General features: G+C 47.7%; 1 protein-coding gene across 9 annotated transcripts in view; it reads right to left on the reverse strand.

Annotated features, from left to right (window-relative positions):
- The window catches only part of dot1l (DOT1-like histone H3K79 methyltransferase), a 143,756-nt gene that overhangs the window by 91,991 nt on the left and 30,050 nt on the right, over nt 1-21,715 (reverse strand). Inside the window, exons 1-2 of one of the 9 annotated variants that reach the window (XM_038776968.1) lie at nt 15,661-16,006; nt 10,946-11,041 (exon numbers count right to left, since the gene is read on the reverse strand). The exons of 7 other annotated variants lie outside the window; for them this stretch is intronic. Coding sequence is in view for 1 of the 2 variants with exons in the window: in XM_038776966.1 (XP_038632894.1) it covers nt 15,661-15,741 (81 nt within the window). In the remaining variant the exon portion in view is untranslated. Of the gene's footprint in view, nt 1-10,945; nt 11,042-15,660; nt 16,007-21,715 lie in introns of those variants that run through there. One more of the 9 variants, XM_038776966.1, reaches the window with a different exon arrangement.

Below are 21,715 nucleotides of genomic sequence, written 5' to 3' on the forward strand. Positions count from 1 at the left end.
TCTATCCCTTCGCCAGGAAATTGAGAAAGGGCTGCGACCGCCGAAAGAACCCCTGTACCGACCCCCTCAGGGCAAATTTCATTCTCTCCAACTTGATGAACCCAGCCATGTCGTTGACCCAGGTCTCCGAACTCGGGGGCCGCGTATCCCTCCACTGTAACAGAATCCTGCGCTGGGCTACTAGGGACGCAAAGGCCAGAATGCCAGCCTCTCTCGCTTCCTGCACTCCCGGCTCCAAAGCTACCCCAAAGACTCGTACCCGCACAGGATGCCACCTCCAGCCTCTTCCATGCGTCACCCTCCCCTTCCGTCACCCACCTGCGAATCATCGCCACGTTCGCCGCCCAATAATATAGAACATATAACATTACAGCGCAGTACGGGCCCTTCGGCCCTCGATGTTGCGCCGACCTGTGAAACCATCTGACCTACACTATTCCGTTTTCATCCATAATAGAACATATCCACACAGGTTGGGCAGTGCCAGGCCCCCTACCTCCCTTCTTCGCTCCAAAAATACCCTCCTTACTCTCGGGGCCTTCCGCACCCACACAAACCCCAGAATCGACTTATTCACCCTTCTAAAAAAAGCCTTCGGGATCAACATGGGGAGGCACTGGAAAAGAAACGAAAACCTCGGGAGCACCGTCATTTTAACCGACTGGACCCTGCCCACCAACGAGAGCGGAAGCACATCCCACCTCCTGAACTCCTCCTCCATCTGCCCCACCAGCCTCAAAAAGTTAAGCCTATGCATAGCCCCCCCAGGTCCTAGCCACGTGGACCCCAAGATACCTAAAGCTCCCCGCAGCCCTCCTCAACGGGAGTTCCCCTATCTCCCTCTCCTGACCCCCCGGGTGCAGGACAAACAGCTCGCTTTTCCCCCACATTTAGCTTATATCCCGAAAAGTCCCCAAACTCCTCAAGTATCCTCAGCACCTCTGGCATCCCCTCCGCCGGGTCTGTGACATACAGCAGATCATCTGCATACAGCGACAACCGGTTCTCCCCTCCCCCCCCCCCGCATAATCCCCCTCCAACTCTTCGAGTCCCTCAGCGCCATGGCCAGGGGCTCAATTGCTAGCGTGAAGAGCAGGGGAGACAAGGGGCACCCCTGCCTCGTCCCTCTGGAAAGCCGAAAGTCCTCTGACCTCCTCCCATTCGTCACCACACTCGCCACCGGGGAGCTGTACAGCAACCTCACCCAACTAATGAACCCCTCACCAAACCCAAACCTCCGCAACACCTCCCACAGGTAACTCCACTCCACCCTATCAAAAGCTTTCTCCGCATCCATGGACGCCACTATTTCTGACTCCCCATCCGCCGACGCCATCATCATAACATTCAGGAGCCTCCGCACGTTGGCATTCAATCGTCTCCCCTTTACAAACCCCGTTTGGTCCTCATGAATCACCATCGGGACCACATCATCCACCCTCCTGGACAGCACCTTTGCCAACAACTTGACATCTACGTTAAGGAGCAAGATCGGCCTATAAGACCCACACTGAAGGGGGTCCTTGTCCCGCCTCAGGAGCAAAGAGATAATTGCCCTGGATATCGTTGGGGCAAAGCCCCGCCCCCTCCCTGGCCACATTCAGGGTCCTCACCAGCAGCGGGCCCAGCAAATCTGAAAATTTCTTATAAAATTCCACCGGGAACCCGTCAGGCCCCGGCACTTTCCCTATCTGCATGCTTCCCAGTGCCTCCACCAACTCCTCCAGCTCAATTGGGGCCCCCAAACCCTCCACCCGCTTGTCCCCTACTCTTGGGAACTCCAGCTTATCCAAAAAGCAGTCCATCCCGCCTGCTTCCCCGGGTGGTACAGCCCGATATAGCCCCTCATAAAAGGATCTGAACACCCCATTGATGTCCTTTCCACCCCGCACTAAGTTCCCACCCGCATCCGTGGCTCCCCAATTTCTCTAGCTGCCTCCCGCTTCCGGAGCTGGTGAGCCAACATCCGGCTTGCCTTCTCCCCGTACTCATACACCGCCCCCTGTGCCCTCCTCCACTGCACCTCCGCCTTACGGGTGGTTAAAATGTCAAACTCCGCTTGGAGACAGCGCCGCTCCCTTAGAAGCCCCTCCTCCGGGGTGTCTGCATATCTCCTATCCACCCTGACCATCTCCTCCACCAGCCTCTCTCTCTCGACCCTCTCCCCCTCTCCCTGTGCGCCCGAATAGAGATCAGCTCGCCTCTAACTACTTCCTTTAGCGCTTCCCAAACTATCCCAACCTGCACCTCCCCGTTGTCGTTGGTTTCCAGATACCCCTCGATGCCCCTACGGCTCCGACCGCACACTTCCTCCTCTGCCAAAAGCCCCACATCCAACCTCCACAGCGGGCGTTGATCCTTCCCCTCCCCCAGTTCCAGGTCCACCAAATGTGGAGCATGATCAGAAATGGCTATCGCCGAATACTCTGCCTCCACCACTCTCGGGATCAGCGCCCTGCTAAGCACGAAAAAGTCAATCCGGGAGTACACCTTATGAACATGGGAGAAAAAGGAGAACTCCCTACACCCCGGCTTCAAAAACCTCCAAGGGTCCACCCCTCCCATCTGATCCCTGAACTCCCTCAGCACCGAGGCCGCTGCCGGCCTCCTGCCCGTCCTAGACTTTGAGCGGTCCAGAGCCGGATCCAGCACCGTGTTAAAGTCCCCACCTAGAATCAATCTCCCTGTCTCCAGGTCCAGGATCAGGCCCAGCATACGCCGCATGAAGTCCGCATCATCCCAGTTGGGGGCATAAACATTAACCAAGACCACCCGCTCCTCCTGAAGTCTCCCACTCACCATCACATATGACCTGCACTATCCGCCACCACTTTGGAGGCGACGAACGACATGCTCTTACCCATCAAAATTGCCACCCTACGGTTCTTTGCATTAAGCCCCGAGTGAAACACCTGTCCATCCCAACTCTTTCTTAGCCTCACCTGATTCTTAACCCTGAGGTGCGTCTCCTGGAGCATAGCAACATCCGCTCTCAGCCCCCTCAAGTGAGCCAAGACCCGGGATCGCTTCACCGGACCATTCAGCCCCCTCACGTTCCATGTGACCAACCGAACCAGAGGGGCCGTCCCCTTCCCTCTACGCCGATCAGCCATAGACCTTCCTCAGCCCACCACGTGCCCGGGGAACCCCCCAAGCCCACTCCCCACGGTGGCAAACCCCCCTCCCACCCCCCCCATTCCCTCAGTCCCTGCAGCAACAACCCGGCACTCCCCCCCCCCCCCCTCGCCTCCTCCCCCCCAAACCCCCAAGCTAGGGCCCCCCCTAGCTGCGTTACCCCCAACATTATACTTCCGTGAGTCAGCTGACTTCTGCTGACCCCAGCTACTCCCGCCATAACCACGACCCCCCCCCACCCGGATGCAACACAGCCGCCAATCCCTCCGGCGCGGGAAGAAAGCCCGCGCTTCCAACCTGAGCTCCGCCCCTCGACCCAACACACGGGAAAAAGACGGACACATGACCCATCGGGACCCCAAACTACTCCCCAACCCACCAGTGGAAAAAAAAAACCACCACAATAAATAATCAACAGCCCTAAAGAAACCCCGAAAGAACCCAAATAACCATAACTCAAATAGCAAAAACAAACAGGAAACAACCATCAGCAAACACAGCCACTATGGACGAAAGGATACCCAAGAGGACAAAGCCTCCAAGCAAAGTACATGTCCCCCCAGGGGGGCAGTCCTCAGTCCGAATCCAAGTTCTCAGCCTGGACAAAAGCCCAGGCCTCCTCCGGAGAGTCAAAGTAGAGCTGGCGGTCCTTGTACATGACCCAGAGGCGAGCTGGCTGTAGAAGGCCAAACTTCACCCCCTTCTTGTGGAGCACTCCCTTCGCTTGATTGAAGCCAGCCCTTCTCCTCGCCACCTCCGCGCTCCAGTCCTGAAAAATCCGAACGTCCATATTCTCCCACCTTCTGCTCCTCTCCTTCGCCCACCTCAACACGCACTCCCGGTCAACCAAGCGGTGAAAACGGACCAGCACCACCCTGGGCGGTTCATTCGGCCTGGGCTTCCGCTGCAGCACTCGATGGGCGCCTTCCAGCTCCAGGGGACCACGAAGCAGCCCTGCACCCATCAGCGAGTTTAACATTAGGATCACATAGGCCGCCAAATCCGAACCTTCCAGCCCCTCCGAGAGGCCCAAAATCCGTAGATTCTTCCGGCGGGAGCAGTTCTCCATCTCCTCCATCCTCGCCTGCCATTTCTTGTGCAGTGCCTCATGCGACACCACTTTCACTGCCAGGCCCAAAAGCTCATCCTCATTCTCCGAGGCCTTGTGCCGCAACTCCCAAATCGCCCCGGCCTGAGCCGTCTAGGTCGCCACCAGTTTGTCCAGTGAGGCCTTAAACGGCTCCAGAATCTCGGCTTTGAGCTCCATGAAGGAGCGCTGAAGCAGCTCCTGCTGCTCCCGAGCCCACAGCTGCCACGCTGCTTCCCCGCCATCTTGCCTGTTCTGCCTCTCGCCGTTCTCCGAGGTAAAACTGATTTTTGGACCGCTCCGCTGCGAGTCCAGTCAATCCACCAGCTGCTGGGCACACTGGCTGTTTCCCCCCGGGGGAAAAGTCGAAACAGCGCCGTTGCGAGCTCTTAAAAGAGCCCGAAAATCCAAAAAAAGCGGGAGCTGCCGAACGTGCGGCTTAGCTCCGCATTGCCGCCACCGGAAGTTCTGCCATTTCCATTTTCATGCACGCAGCTCAAGGGTACTGGAGCTTCTTACCCAGTTCTTGGTGGGGGACCCCCTCGGGGTTGGGCTTGGTCGGAGAGCTGAAACATTCCAGGTTGGGGGTCGCCTCAGGATTTGGGGGGGGACTTTTTGTCTGTGAGTCCTTAAAGCTATCTTTAAATGTGCACACATAACAGGCAACTACATCTGCTGCCTATCGTACCGAGCACTTCCAGGACAGACCCTGTTTTTGGTGATATGCTGACGGTCACCAACTCCCTTTAACTGTGAGCAGCCTCTAGATTCACAGCTGCACGCTATTGCTAATAAGCAATTGGCCTTGTTTGTTATGTGAGCACTTCATTTCCCAGTTGCAGGTTGTGTTTGCTGCAAATACCTGGAGGCTGCTGTAGCTGAGTTTGCTTGCGCTGCCTCTTCACCTTGTACTTATTTGCTGCTTACCATACAGTCACAAAAGGAAACTAAAAATGTTGCTTGGATAAAGGAGAACAATTTTAGCTCAAAAAATATGAAGATTCTAAATAAGGATAGCAAGGATTCTAGCTTAACTGTGGTGCAAGTTATTTAACTGAATCACTCCTGGAAGTGGCAAATTTAACGTAGAAAATGCTTATAAAATCACAAATAAAAACATGCATGTTTGAAGAGACAACTACAACGATCCTGCCTCAGCATAAAACAAGACTGTCAATGACAGACAACAAATAGGGTGAAATTAAGAAAGCAATTTTAAATTGTTGTTCCTGGTACAGGTTGAGCATCCCTTATCCGAAATTCCAAAAACAGAAAAATTCCAAAATCCACACTTGCTGTTTCAAACGCCGACGTGAAAATCCAGCGCCGACGTGGTATCGCAAATGGGAAATCCAATAAGGCTCCTGGACAATGTGCAGTTCCCAACACGCACCACACATGCGCAGTATATTCCGAAAAATCCTGAAATCCAAAATACACTCGGCTCCAAGCATTTCGGATAAGGGATCCTCAACCTGTAATACGTTCTTCTGCGTGGAATTCAAGGTTCCCTTGCTTAAAGTTTTACTTTAAATGTTGGCTGCATTAAATTCTGAAGAGTTGCAGCATAAGTGTCCAAATAAGACACTATTACCTTTCATCTGAATTATGCTTAAATTCTACTTGTGTGCAATCTCTTTTCTGATTCCAACATAATGGTACAGATCTGCTCCAGAAGCTGCTTGTATTTTAGAACCACTACACTTCTCACATCCAAGTACAAAGCAGATTTCCAAAGTAATGTCATATTGTATGCCCAACTGCACCTTGTACAAAATCATATTCGTGTTGTGATTGCAATGAAAATTAGAACCATTACAGTGGTGACTTCTTTCACTGTCAACATTATTTTAAAATTTGGTTCTCGTGTTACTGGAGCTAGAATTCTAAAATAGAAGTGATTCAAGTTGTCATAATTTGGTTCAGGAAAAAAGGTGTTAAATTGGCATTGAAAAAACTAATACGAGCATATTGTACATTAAGTTGTATTACCATATTGGATTATTATCAAGTCAGTGCAATCTTCAATGATATGGATGGCCCAATGAAATCATTGAATCTAATGGGTAAAGTTAAATGGTTGGATAGAGTGTGAGTCAGCTCTTTGAAGCCCAAACACAGAAGGGCTTGACCAGCTGTGCCAGGTAAAATATTTTCTTTTTGCAGTCCATACATTTTAAGACTGGCATCAAAACCTTCCTATGTTAATTTTAACATAAGATTGCCTTCTTCCAACTGCCAACACAACAATCTTTATTCCTACCACTGCATTATTGCCACCAAGGCTCATTCTAGCACTTGTAATTTTAGCTGTATTCTATCCAAAGATGCCAGTGTTCATATGCCAACCATGAAAACATTACACTTCCATTACAGCAGGCCACACTTACAGCAGACCACACAAGACTTTTTATTCTTTCAAGGGGTGTCAGTTCTGCTGGCGATTCCAGCATTTATTGCCCATCCCAGATTGCCCTTCAGAAGATGGAGGCTATCCCATCATCAGTATGCAGGGGAAACCTCATGTTCCATCACCCTCTCGCTATCGCCCTCCACTCACCAGAGTTCTCAATGCGACAGCCAAAGGCTCTATTGCAAAAGCAAATAAGAGCGGGGACATAGGGCACCCCTGTCTAGTTCCCCTATACAGCCGAAAACACTTCGAGCTCATATTATTCATGCAAACACTAACCTTAGGCTCCTTGTATAACAGTCTCACAGAAAACACAAACTTGGGTCCAATCCTGAACACCTCCAAAACCGCGAAGGTACTTCCATTCTATCCTATTGAAAGCCTTTTCCACATCCGGCGCCACAATAACCTCCTGGTCCTCCCCCCCTCCGGCAGGAATAGGATCACATTCAACATGCGCCACACATTAGACAACCACGTACCCTTCACAACAAACCCTGTTGGATCCTCCCCAACAATGCTCGGGAGGCACTCCTCCAATCGGAGTGCCAGCACCTTCGCCAGGATCATTGTGCCCAGTTCAATAATGCAACTGGCCAATATGACCCCCATTCCAATGGGTCCTTCTTCAGGAGCGAGATAGATGCCTGCATCGTTGTCTCTGGGAGCAACCTCCGAGCCATTGAGTCCTCAAATGCCTCTACGAACAACAGCACCAGCTGGTTGGCAGACTTTTTATAAAATTCCACCAAGAACCCATCTGGACTGGCGCCTTACCCATCTGCATATTTCAGATTGCCTTCCGAACTTCCTCCACCCCAGTGATTTCTCTAACCCTTCCCGATCTTCCGCCTCGAACGTGTTCCGACCTATATAGCCTCTCATAGAACACCGCCTTTATCTTCTCTGGCGCAGCCACCAGCCGACCTCCCACATCTGAACAACCTCTTGGAAAACTGCCTGCCGTCTCTCAACTGACCAGACAGCAAGCGGCTGGCCTTCTCCCCATATTTGTACATCACCTCCTTTGTGTGCAGCAGCTGCGCACCACCTTATCCGTGGTCGCCAGGTTAAACTGCATCTGCAATACATTCCTACCAGCCAATAGCCCTGGGGTGGCACCTTCCGCATATTTACTGTCAACCTCCAGAATCTCATCCACCAGTTGCTGACGTGCCTCCCCATTCACCTTGTATGCAATTATCTCTCCTCACACAACAGTCTTCAATGCCTCCCATAAAATCGAGGGAGACCGCCCCATTTTTATGAAACCCAACATACTCCTCAATCCCCCTTGCCAGCTGCACACAAAGCCCCAGTTCTGCTAACAGCACCACATCTAAGCTCCAGGACGCCGGGGCATGATCTGAAATTACAATTGCCAAATATTCCGCTCTCCACACCCCCGGCAATAGGGACCTCACTACAATAAAAATCAGGGCGCAAATAGACCTTATGCACCGGCGAAAAGAGAGGACTCCTTGCCCCTGGGTGTAGAAACCCCAACAGGTCCACATAAAAGCCGCCAACAACTCCCCCCTCCCGGTCCACTTTTGAATCCAAGACCAGATTCCAACCCTCCCCCCACCCCGCCATGTGTGTCCATATCCAGGATAGTCGCCACCATCCTCTTCATGAAATTCACTTTGTCCCAATTTGGAGGGTATACATTCACCAACAGTATCAACTCCCCTCCGACATACAAAACTATAACATATCTACCCGCCCCCGAATCTGCCACCACATTCTGCATCTGGAACCACTCTTTTATTGATGAGAATTGCAGTCCCCCAGGGCTATATGGTCAAAGCCTGAATGAAACACTTAGCTTACACATCCCTTATAAAGCCTTACGTAGTCCTTCACCCGCAAGTGAGTCTCCTGCAGCAGCATCACTTCAGCCCTCAAGCTCTCCAGAGGAGCAAAAGCTCGCGCCCAATTTATACGGCCTCAACTCCCAAACGTTCCACACCACCAACCCAATCAGGGTCTCCCCCCACACCCCCCCCCCCTTCCTTTGGATCAGCCACCCTCCTAATGAGGACGCCCCCAATCCCCCAACCAGCAGTTCCTGCCCAGGATGGTAACTCCCATCGGATGGAGCCAAGAAACAACCCACAGTCACCATCGACAAACTACCCATCCCACAAAACAGTTCCTCAAAACCGCTCTTATCGCCTCCATTTCCCCCACATTTACACCTTAAAGGCATGCCGAAACCTGCACAAACAGGATTAACAGGCATCGATCCACAAATTTAATGGATTTCCACACATTTAATGGATTTAAGTGAAGGTTGTTTCTGACTAACAAGACCACATTTCTTGAAATGCAACAAAAATGGCCATTGAGGACCGGACATTTGATGCACTCGTATGGATATTAGTAAGTCTTTTGAGAAGCATCTTAGACCAGTTCATGGGATCCAAGAAAAGTGGCAAGTTGGATCCAATTGGCTTAAAGGCAAGAAACAGGATTTTTCAGTGACTGAAAGGCAATTTCCAGTGGGGCTCCAGAGGTCTGTACTCAGTCCCAAGTTTGTCTCAGTATACATCAATGATTTGGACTGGAATAGAAGTTCGCAAATGATACAGAAGTTGGTTGTGCGGTTGATAGTGAAGAAAATAGCAGACTGCAGGAAGACATCAATGGGCAAGTCAGATGGGCAGAGCAGTGGAAAATGAAGTTTATCCGGAGAAGTGAGAGGAAATGCATTTACAGAAGGCTGACGCAGCAAGGGAAGACATAATAAATAAGAGTCCTCAGATCCCCAAAGGAGGTAGGTAAGGTGGCCGAAATGCATGCAGGACACTTGCTGATCAGATGAAGCATAAGAACTGGGAGGTAATGTTGCAATTATACAAGCCATTAGTTAGGCCACAGCGATGTACTGTGTGCAGCTCTGGTCATCGCACTACATGAAAATTGTGATTACAGTAGAGGAGGGCACAGTTAAGATTTACAAGGAAGTTTCCTGGGCTGGAGAATTTTAGGTATGAGCAAAGATTGGAATAAGATCATTTTCTTTGGAACAGAGGTGGCTGATGGGCAGACCCAACTGAAAAGTGCAAAATTATGAAGGGTCTAAATTGAGTAGATAGGAAGACCCTTCTCATCTTGGTTGAGGGATCAACAACCAGGATGCATAGAGTTGGGCAAGAAGGGGTTTAGAAAGGATTCAAAATCATTTTTTTTTTCAGATCTGGAACTCTGACTGATTGGGAGATAAAGGCAGAAAGCCTCATAAAATTGAAGCAGTATGTGGATGTGCATTTAAGTGTCATACCTACATGATTACTGACTAAAACCTGGAAAAGTGGGAAGAAGCCACAGGTGGAGTACTGGTTTATGATTTTCAATCTTGCATCAGTGTTCATACTCCAAATCTAACAACAGACATCTAACACTGGTCCATGGTCATACATCTAACAGTGGTGTACCATGTTTCTCTCTTTTAATTTACTCGCTCACTGACAGCAACTATTTTAGCCATTTTGTCCTCACCCTCGGTAAATGTTGCCACAGGATCATACGCTGCTCTCTCCTCTTTTGAGAGATGACTGGTTGCTGCCCTCTCCTTATGATAGATAACAGGTGGTGATTTAATGCAGGGTCGCCATACCTCAGGCGAGGGGGAAGGTTGAGAATGTGGGGCCTTCATGAATAACCACAACCATTATGGGAATTGAAACTGCACCGTTGGCGTCACTCAGCATCACGAACCAGCCGTCCAGCCAACTGAGCAAACCCCTTCCCCCACCCCCCAAATAAAAACCATAGCCTTACCGTCTCCATTCTGCTTTCAAAAGCATGTATAAGACGTTATTTCAAATACTTTGCTCTCCACTCCTTAAATCCATTTTATCTGGGGTCCTCACATTCCCATGTTCATCCGTCTCAACTGCAGGTTAGGTGGATTGGCCATGCTAAATTGCCCTTTAATGTCCAAACGGTTAGGTGGGGTTACTGGGTTACAGGGATAGGGTGGAGGCTTATGCTTAATTAGAGTGCTCTTTCCAAGGGCACTCGATGGGCCGAATGGCCTCCTTCTGCACTGTAACTCCCATGATTTTATGATTTGTAAAGCTCTCTGGGATCTACTTTTCCTACAATTACATCTTCTCTCAATTTCTAATAATGGCACACAAGAAATAACAGAAACTCACCCCTTACACGGAAGCTGGACAAAACTACTAATGCTGTTTACAACATCATCAATAGCAGCAACATGATAAAATTCCACAACTTCCAACACCTAAACAAAGAGGAAATATCCCTGATAACAATGTTAACCATTTCCAACATCTTACCTGGGTATTAAGTCTTTGAATTCACGTCAAATGTAGGCCAATAGGTTAGTTTTCACTCACTGGTTTGTACAGACTTTCCCAAAACTAATGATGAATCTATTACATTTGCAAACAAAGACATAAAAACCACTACAAGTTACAAGATGACACACATCATTTTCTGGTGTCTGACTACTGTGGAATCCTACAGCAATGAAAGCCCCAAGATATAGGAGCAGTTCCTTGAAGCATAAACGGGCCAGAATTTATCACATGCCAGTTTAAATTTTTTAACATGCAGTGCCTCACAGAGAGCATGCAAGTTCAAATTCCCTTTCCATTCAAAGTCAGAACTAAATCAGACAGATGGTGAGGGGAAAACACCAAGATGCCACAGGCAACACAGGTGTCATCACATTCCAGTTTATCAACAATGGAGTTGATAGAATCCAGGGGCAAAAGTGGGTGGTGGGGGAGGGGTCGGCATGGGTGCCTTTGGAGGCGGCTTCATGCAAGGGCACCAGTTTGGGGGCGTTGGTAACTGCGCCTCTGCCATTCCCACTGGCACGGTACTCCACCAGTCCAGTGGTGGTGGCGGCCCTGAAAGTTTGGGGCCAGTGGAGGCGGTATGTGGGAGCATCGGTCTGGGCCCCAATCTGCGATAATCACCGGTTTGCCCCCGGGCGTATGGACGGGGGGGGGGGGGGGGGGGGGGGGGGGGAGGTGTTCCGGTTATGGCGGAGAGCAGGGATTGAAGATGGGGATATGTTCACAGAGGGGAGCTTTCCGAGTACGAGGGCATTGGACGAAAAGTTTGGGTTGGCGAGGGGAAACGAATTCAGGTATCTGCAGGTGCGGGACTTCCTTCGTAAACAGGTGTCAACATTCCCGCTCCTACCGCTAAGGGGGATTCAGGGCAGGGTAGTTTCCAGAGGGTGGATAGGAGAAGGGAGCATCTCGGACATTTATAAGGCGCTTATGGGGTCGGAGGAGACGCAGACCGAGGAGCTGAAGCACAAGTGGGGAGAGGAGCTGGGAGGTGAGATAGAGGATGGTCTATGGGCAGACGCGTTGAGTAGAGTCAACACGTCTGCAACATATGCCAGGTTCAGCCTGATCCAATTTAAGATTGTTCACCGGGCTCACATGACAGTGGCCCGGATGAGCAGATTCTTAGGGGTGGAAGACAGGTGTGCAAAATGTGTGGGAGGACCAGCGAACCATGTCCACATGTTCTGGGCATGTCCATAGCTTAGGGGATTTTGGCAGAGGTTTGTGGACGTCATGTCCACGGTGTTAAAAGCAAGGATGGCACTGAGTCCAGAGGTGGCCATTTTCAGGGTGTCAGAAGACCCAGGGAATTCAGGAGAAAGAGGCAGACGTTCTGGCCTTTGCTTGACTGGTAGCCCGGAGACAGATACTATTAGCATAGAGGGACTCATAGCCCACAAGAGTTGGAGTCCTGGCTGTCGGACATGGCTCGCTTTCTCTGTTTGGAGAAAATGAAGTTCACCTTGAGGGGGTCACTGTTAGGGTTCTCCTCCACGGAGGTGGCAACTGTTCATCGACTTCTTTGTGGGAAATTAATCGTCAGCAGACTCCGGGAAGGGGGGGGGGGGTTTAAGATTAAAGTAGGGGGTCAATAAGGGTGGGACCTGTACAATTGGTAAATGTAACTGGCTTTTCCACTGTGTTTATGGTTTCATGTGTATTGTTTATTTTGTTGTTGTTACAATACCAAAAATACCTCAATAAAATGTTTATTAAAAAAAGAACTCCAGGGGCAAGCCACCCATTTAACAGAAATGTAGGATCTCAAAGAGAAAAATGAAAGTTTGCATATTCAAAGAAGCTAAGCAACCAAATGTAAACAGAAAACTGCTCGCTCATTGATTAAATTTGAACATTGCAGAAAATTCATGGAATACTTATAGAATATAAACAAATTTTTAGAATCCAATCATGTAAAAATAATAAGCAGTATTTATTTTGGATATGCAGATTAGCAGCTACGGAGGTCAAACCCAAATTAGCCTGCAGAACGAATAATTTTGGTGTGGTTATGAAGAGCTTACTGAAATAGCTCCACCTGATGGTTGAATGAGTAAAAGCACAAGTTGTTGCGTTTCACAGATAAGAAGGTCCCCAGTTCAATATTCCCCATGGACATCTGCTAGTATCAGCCAAACCAACCATTACAAAACTCCAAATGGCCTCAGAGCTCTAGGTTTTTCCAGAGGGGTGTAGCAATGATTTGGTGTTAAATCTTGTCCGATAATTTCCCCTGTGAAGCACCTGGGGACATTTTAATATGTTACAGGCACTATCAAAAGCCAAGTTGCTGTTTGCATCTCCTGCAAAAATGCTCTCTTTGTGCAATGCAAATGCGAGTGCTGTTTGTTTGAGCACACTAACTTTCTTCTAATTTTGAATATTGAGTATGTTCCAGCCTCCTGAAAGGGGCATTAAATGATTGATTAAAAATACATTCCCAGTGAAATCTCAATTATTTCCATTTGTGACCTTAAAAGTTTGCTTTTTCTGATAAGTGAGTGCTTGTGGCTATATTTATCACATTCACATCACTCCAGGTCACAAGAAAACCTACATTAACTTGAATTTGGTTACACAGTATAGAATTCAGCATACATTAGAACACTGCTAAACATCCTTGAAATTATTCTGACAGATGTCCAAAATAAGAGTTTTAATGGGAGATAAAAGTTATGAACTGGAGTATCGAATTTTATGCATTAAATTCTCGTGGGACAAAAGATAATACATGTTACTCTGTGATTCAAATGTTAATATGCTATTTGGAATCAAAAGTGCCCTCAGCCCAATTAGTTTTTTGCTTAAAAAACTGGCCAAAATTCGCCCTTCCAAGTTTTCTTTTCAAAAACATGAACAAATATTCTTTGCAGTTCAAGGTCTTTCCACAAGCGAAATTAGTTGTTTATTGTTTACATTCACATCAATACTTTTAGATATGAAAAGGTACTTTTCTTCCTCAACTTCAGTTTAACGTGAAATCGTAGATTTTGCTTGGATTCTCTAGTTTGAAATATTCTATTCCATCACATTTACCTCAGTGGCAACAGAGGTGAATGTGCACATTTCCTAAATCATGTGTAGAAATGTGTTGCTTCAACGTACTGGCGAGTGTGACTCATAGCCGAATCATAGATTGCTACAGTACAGAAGTTTCTGAACTTTGACAGCGAACATAAATGTTGCAAACGATTTACTCAATAAGTTTGTAACAATATGTGGCGTTTCTGGTAACAAGTCACGCAGATAAGGCAATACTCAACATCATCGGGGAGGGAGGAACCCCCTCCCCCGTCTTTTCCCTTGGCTAATCTATCACGGTATCGTTTTGAGCCAACAGCTGTTTGATGCTGATCTGCCAAAATGAGTTTCTCCACCCACAGCACAGGAGCGTCAGCATGAGGCCGTGAACTATCAAACCATAACAACGCATGGTCATCATAATCAGAAAAACACCGGCAGGCGTCCACTCCTAAACCCAGCTTAAACGACGTTCAAGTTCAATTAAACAAAGGGGAAAAAAGGATATCTACTTCTGGATCCCCTTGAAGGGCATGTGCTTTGCAACTGTAACGTTGCAGACACACATCCATAAAAAGCAGTCGCTCCTCACGAATTCCAGTCATTCCGAAGTCAGACAGCGAGTCATTTTCCACACACACATGCTTCCTCCCCACCACCGACCAACCCTCTCCTCCTGACTCCAGCTCCAAAGCAAACCCAACAAGAATAAATCAGACAGCCAGAGGGGAAATTCAGCGCGTGGTAACCGCTACAAACTGAAAGTAGACTCAACCCCCCCCCCCCCCCCCCCCCAACATTAAAAAAACACACAAAACAGCAGAATTTGCACACATGTCTTGGTCTAAGATTTATTTCGGCCTCCCTTTTGTCCGTCTCCGTGGGGAGAGACAGAGAGAGAGACACACACACAGAGACAGACACACACACAGAGGCACACAGAGACACGAGACACACATACACACAGAGACACGAGACACATATACATACAGAGACACACATACACACAGAGACACGAGACACACATCACCTCAAACTACACACAAACACTGGGGCGGGATAGAAAGCCGGGCAGTGACTGAAAGTCACTCTGCCACACGATTGAATGGGGCTGGGAGGGAGGGAGGTCACGGGGATTCCAAATAATCCCCGCCATTGTTATTTTCGACCACATTTATAATATACAATAAAATAAAAACAAGGAAGGCTGGAGTCGATCGAGTTGGGGGGGGGGGGGGGGGGTGGACGGTGGACACTGGCTGTCGGCTGGGAATTAAGCGGTGTTGTGTGTGTGGGGCTGAGAGACAAAGAGAATAAATATTCCCCCCGTCCACCGACACAGCGTCAGACACACAACAGCCCCTCAAACACACACAAAAACCGGCCAGCTCCCTCCCAAAACATCCACACACCCCCCTCCCGGCGCAGCGACGTTTATTTATTTGAAACATAAATTAAGTTTGGATCCCCCCCCCCCCCCCCCCAAAAAAAAACCCCAAAAAAGTCATTTCTCTCTCTCCCGGTTTGATAAGAGAAAGCCTTTCTTCGCTCTCGGGGCCCACCGAAGCCGCGCTCCCCCCCACCCCCAAATTCCCCGCCTTATTGCCGAGCGGGAGCCCGCGAACAGCCTCACCCCCCACCCGGCCAAATCTCCCTCCACTTACATAGACTGGCAACGGCCAGGGGTACACAGCGGGCTCCGCACCCACCGGGCTTTTAAGTCGCAATTCGTGCTTCTCGCCCATTTTCTTCCTGGTGCTAGCATGCTATGTCTTGACGGATTGAAAAAGATTTTGGCGAGGAAAAAAAAGGAATTAAGAGCCGAAATAGAAAGGAGGAGGACGATGAGGAGGAGGAGGGGGGGTGGTTGGAAGAGAGAAAAGGGCGTTGATTTTTTTTTATATATTTGTGTGTATGAGTCAAAAAAAAAAGTTCAAACGTAATTTGTCATCATATCCCTTTCATGAGTCCCTGTCACCGGAGCCCCGAAGCCCGGCCATCTTGGGCGCCGGCGTGAACTGAGCGACCCGGGGGGGGAGGGGGGGAGTGCGATACGGCGGACTGCACCAAGTGGCGGACGCGGGGGGGGGGGAGGAGAGCCTGAGCCGATCGTCTCACCCCTCCCCCCCCCGGGCTTTATTCCGAGGACGCCGCGCGCCTTCCAATCTTCGCGCGCCCGCCGAGACCATCGTGGGGGCGCCCCCTTAATTACTCCTCCCCCCCCCCCCATTCCCGCCGGCTAACGTGGCGGGACACCCGGGATTCTACCAAGTATGAAATGATTAGGGGGGGGGGGGAGTTGGAGGTGTTTAGATACCCGTGTAATTGGCTAGGGCGGGCGGCAGACCAGCACGTGATGTGGGGAAGGACAGGAGGCAAGAGAAGGGTGTGTTGGCCTCTGGAATGTGTTGAGCAGTGAGAAGCTCCGTCACTATCACCTGAGAGCCGTCTCCTCTGCACCACCACTTTAGTGCTCAGCCTTCATTCAGAGTGAAGCTCTGTGCACATCACCCCAGCCCCTCTCTCCTCAGTCAAGGTCATTTCCTACTGGGGCTACCAGACTGGCAGGTCTTTCCAAATATAGCCTACAGTGGTCATCTAAATGACAAAAAAAAAGGACCCTCACACCACAAATCGGCCCCGTCAACATTGGGTGGAGAGAGAAAATAAAAACATAATTTTACAATCTGGATGCAGACCTTCAATAAAGTGTGGGTTTGGGGTTTTTCTGAAAACACTCAGCAGGGTTCACACTAGCTTGCAGCCGACGTAATGTTTTCCATTCTGCAGGTCGGACAAACGGGTCAAGAAGCTGAAATGTGAACAGTGTCTTCCTCTGGCCACAGACTGTCCTGCTGAGTGTTTCCAGCAATTTTCTGTTTTTAATTCCATGATTTCTCGTGAGATCTTTCAAGGGAAGAATGAGTGGAATTTTCCAAGGAAGCCAGGGAACACCCCATACATGTCCCATGATGGGAATTGAAAGAGCCAGTATAACAAAGGAAAATTCCTGGCAAAGACAGACTCCATCCCAAATCCCTGGTCTCACCAGGTACCAACCTCATTTTTCATCCTTCCCTCAAAATTTTGACATCATACCTTGCAGTGGGCATCTGGCAGCCCATGGTAAAAAGATGTGAAATCTGATTTTGGGAGACATCCCAGTCACATCTTGGCTTAAACTCTAAGATACAAAGGGGGGATTAGTACAGTGAATTCACCCATAGAGGCCAACAATCACATTAAACTCATCTTAAATTATAGTTCTGTTATGTATTGTATTGCCAATTGAGGCTGAAAGGGGGATTGGAAAATGTTAAAAGTAGCAAGTCCCATGGCAGCTGACTTTGCTTCCCAGCTAAGGTTAACCACATTCTCGGTATCTGCATGTGATTTGGGTCAGACTGGCATCAAGAGGCTATGGATTGCTTGAATCATCAAACTCAGTGTCAATCGAAAACATTGCAGCTTGGCCCTCATAACAAGAAATGACCACCAAGTTAAAGTGGCTGATGATATCAGTGCTACAAGTAATCATGTCAAGGCACTCAACTACAGGCAAGTATTGCTGTTCATGAAGCTTGAACTGGATTATTGTGACGGCTGAAACAGTGGACTCAATGGTAGATGCTGTAACAAGCAATTTTCTTCCATTTGCAGCTGAAATTAAAACTGAATCTACAAGCCCTGAATTCTCCATTCACTTGGAGGCAAGTAGAGCTGATTCTATGGTGGTTAAAAACAATAGCCAAAGCCTCTCGAAAGTGAACAAGAACATCTGTAGGGGTGTGTGGTGGTATGGCTAGCAGACCTTGCAGCACCTTAAGAGATGTGCTACTATTGGGGCAGAGGACTCGCTGCCCATTGGCTCTGGCTGGTCATGTGTCTCTCTGCCAATTGGCTGACGAGTGGCTGGTCGCTCCTCCCACGGGGAGGGGTATAAGTACCATTGCACCTGGCAGTCGGCCATTCTGTGTAAGTCGACTGCAGGGTTAACATCCAGCTCATTAAAGCCAAAGTTTTGCACTCACTCTACAGCTCATGTCTGAATTGATGGTATATCAGGGTGAATTATAGCATGTCATGAGGGTCGTTGCAGAGAATATGGGAATCTGTGGTTAAGCTCATCCAAAGTTACGCCAAATTCTTTGTTTTGGCCAAAAACAATCAGACATGTCTAAAAGTGTTCTTTCTGGGAGAGTGCACAATGAATGTTTATCCTCCACTCCAAAAAAACTCACAGAACAGAGAGTGCTGCACAGATAAGACATTTTAAGAAACCATTTCCCTGAGAGGAGTGGACTCCATACTTTGTTGCCTCAGTAATGGGAGCATGCAATCACAGACAGTATGCATTCCCAAGTTCGAAATGCCATATGCTTTTGGAGTATGATGGGAGATAGTAATAGTCTTAGGGATCAGTATGTGGAATAGCTGACTCATATTGAAGCTGCCTTTCAGATGTCAGTTTTGTTTCAGATGTCAGTTTCCTTGGAGTTCCAGAAGTTAATTGTTTTTAATCCATCAGCACGGTAGCACAAGTGGCTAGCACTGTGGCTTCACAGCGCCAGGGTCCCAGGTTTGATTCCCCGCTGGGTCACTGTCTGTGCAGAGTTTGCACGTTCTTCCCGTGTCAGCGTGGGTTGTCTCCGGGTGCTCCAGTTTCCAAAGACGTGCAGGTTAGGCGGATTGGCCATGATAAATTGCCCTTAGTGACCAAAAGGGTCAGGAGGGGTTATTGGGTTATGGGGATAGGGTGGAAGTGAGGGCTTGAGTGGGTCGGTGCAGACCCGATGGGCCGAATGGCCTCCTTCTGCACTGTATGTTCTATGTTCTAATAAGAAGAAAGATCCTGGTGAAAACTATCAAGTAACTCAAGAGGTGGTTGGGATTTTATTTGAGACCATAAACTTCTTAAGCCTCAAGAGAAACCTGCTTACTTCCGTCCATTTTCAAATGTTCTATCCATCTCCTCATGCAGCCCTCATGAAGAATGTATGAAAGTTTGAGAGTTATGTGGCTGAATCCTGAATTTTGACTATATAAGGATAGTGAGTCCATTTCTTAAAAGTTGAATGTGCCAAGATTATCCCCAGTCACCTTATGCACTTTTGTGAATTACATCATGATGAGCAACATTAGAATGTCCATTTCAGGCATTTCTGTTGCGTTGTTATTCATAAAATTGCTTGGGCATTTTGAACATTCTGTACCTCATCCAAACAAGTTACCCAATGTTAAATGCTGGTTGCCTCCAAGTGTATTTCTATGGTTCTTCGCAGGTCAGAGGGGTCTTGACAGTATTGATTGACAGATGAAAGGGATGTGGATCCCAAATGTTTTATATGGTGGTTCCTGGTATCCTTCTGTCAATGTGTAAGATCCAGGCCGATACTATGAGATAGGCTTATGGAAAGAAAGCAGTTTATGAGTATATTCTGTCATATACCACTTTTAGCATATAAATATCTGATCTTCATAAGCATTGGGAAGATGAGATGGTCAATAAACTTGGCCTTGACTATAATGAAAGTAATCAGATGTGATTACTCAGCTTTTTCCTCTCAGTTGAAGGGTCAGTCATGAGGGAACACAAGTTCAAGGTGAGGAGCAGGAGGTTTAGGGGGGAGTGTGAGGAAAATCCTTTTTACCCAGAGAGTGGTGATGGTCTGGAATGCACTGCCTGGGAGTGTGGTAGAGGCGGGATGCCTCACATGCTTTAAAAATTATCTGGATGAGCACTTGGCATGTCATAACATTCAAGGCTATGGACCAAGTGGTGGTCAATGGGATTAGGTAGGTAGGTCAGATGTTTTGCATGTGTCAGTGCAACCACGATGGGCTGAAGGGCCTTTGCTGCACTGTGTGATTCTGTGATATGCGTACAATCAGATGTTAATTATACATATTTTACATCATTGCAACCATGCTATTTTAAATTGTGTAGGCTGCTGCAATTTGGAGAAGAAAGAAAACAAAAACATAAATGTTGTTATGTCTCATTTATTCTGTAAATAATATATTTGGCAGAATCTCCATTCTACTTCCTATTATTACCAAATGCAATTATATCTATTTTCAAGGTAAGAATTCTTGCCTGAACAGTAATAGGGTATATTTGCTTGCAGGTTAATTTTAGGCTTTCCTACCACTGTGTTGATATTTTTTGACTGCTCAAAAAAAACGACTTGAATTTGCTCAGCACCTTTCATGACCTCAGGATATGTCCCAAAGTAGTTTGTGGCCAATAAAATATTTTATAAAAATTATAATAAATGTTGTATTGTAGACAAGTGCAACAGCCAATTTACACAGAGGAAAGTCAAACAAGGTTTTAAATGACCAGCTGATCTGTTTTGTTGAGGACTAAATATTGGTCAAGTGGCCGGGTCTCTCAGTACAACTTGGAAGCTTTAGTCTAGATCATTTGCTTGTCTCTGGGATGGAGCTTGAATCTGTGATCTTCTGCCTTTTGTTTTATAAATTTAGAGTATCCAATTATTTTTTTTTCCAATTAAGGGGCAACTTAGCATGGCCAGTCCACCTAACCTGCACACATTTGGGTCGAACCTGGGTCCTCAAGCGGCGTAGGCTGCAGTGCTAACCACTGTGCCGCCCAATGATCTGCTGACATAAGAGTGCTACTTCTGAACAGGTAAAATCTTTGGTGACATGAACAACGATTTTTTTCTTTTTATAAATTTAGAGTACCCAATCCTTCTTTTCCAATTAAGAGGCAATTTAATATGGCCAATTCACCTACCCTGCACATCTTTGGGTTATGGGGGTAAGACCTATGCAGACACAGGGGAATGCGTAAACTCCACACGGACAGTGACCCCCGGGGACGGGATCCAACCAGGGTTCTTGGCGCTGTGGGGCAGCAGTGCTAACCACTGCTCCATCATGCTGCCCTACTGTACTGTTTTTAATTTGCATCTATTCCTTTCTAATGGTACAAACCCTTTGTATTTGTCTCATTCAAGCCGATGGATTTGGTGAACACCTCGATCCTAGGCTGCCACCAATGCTGCCCTGAATGAGTTATTCAAATGGGCATATGGCTCTACTTTTTACAGTCCTGTGACAATGCTCAGCACTGTCCTACAGTAAGCAGCTAAAATCATGGAATCATAGAAATCTACAGTACAGAAGGAGGCCATTCGGCCCATCTAGTCCATACTGGCAAAAGGTAGCCATCCAGCCAATTCCCACTTTCTATCTTTTGCTCCGCAGCCTTGTAGGTTTCAGGCATCATTTGCATATCCGCATGCTTCTTAAACGTTATAATGGTTTCTGCCTCTACTGGCCTTACAGACAGTGAGCAACTGATGCAGACTACCCTCTGGCTGAAAACAAATCCACTCAATACCTTCTACCTCTGTTACAATCACAATTCATATTATAACTGGACAGGCAGATTCTAGAATGAAACCCTGGCTCCAAAGACCTTAACCTTTACTTTTTGTTTGTAAAACATGGAGGAACAGAGTCACAGGACTGTAATTAGGGGGAAAAAACATATGTTAAACATGAAAAAGTTGGATTATGATATAATACTCCTTTACTCCCCCTTATTTTAATAAATACACACATATTTTAAGATTAACACAGATTACAAAGTATATCTCAAGATACAATGGTCTCAGTAACATCACATCCCTTTAAATCAAGATTGCTGTGGTCAGATACACTCTCCACTCTGAATCTCAAGTGAAT

The sequence above is a fragment of the Scyliorhinus canicula genome, chromosome 18, assembly GCF_902713615.1.
Source record: "Scyliorhinus canicula chromosome 18, sScyCan1.1, whole genome shotgun sequence".
Taxonomy (NCBI): Eukaryota; Metazoa; Chordata; class Chondrichthyes; order Carcharhiniformes; family Scyliorhinidae; genus Scyliorhinus; species Scyliorhinus canicula.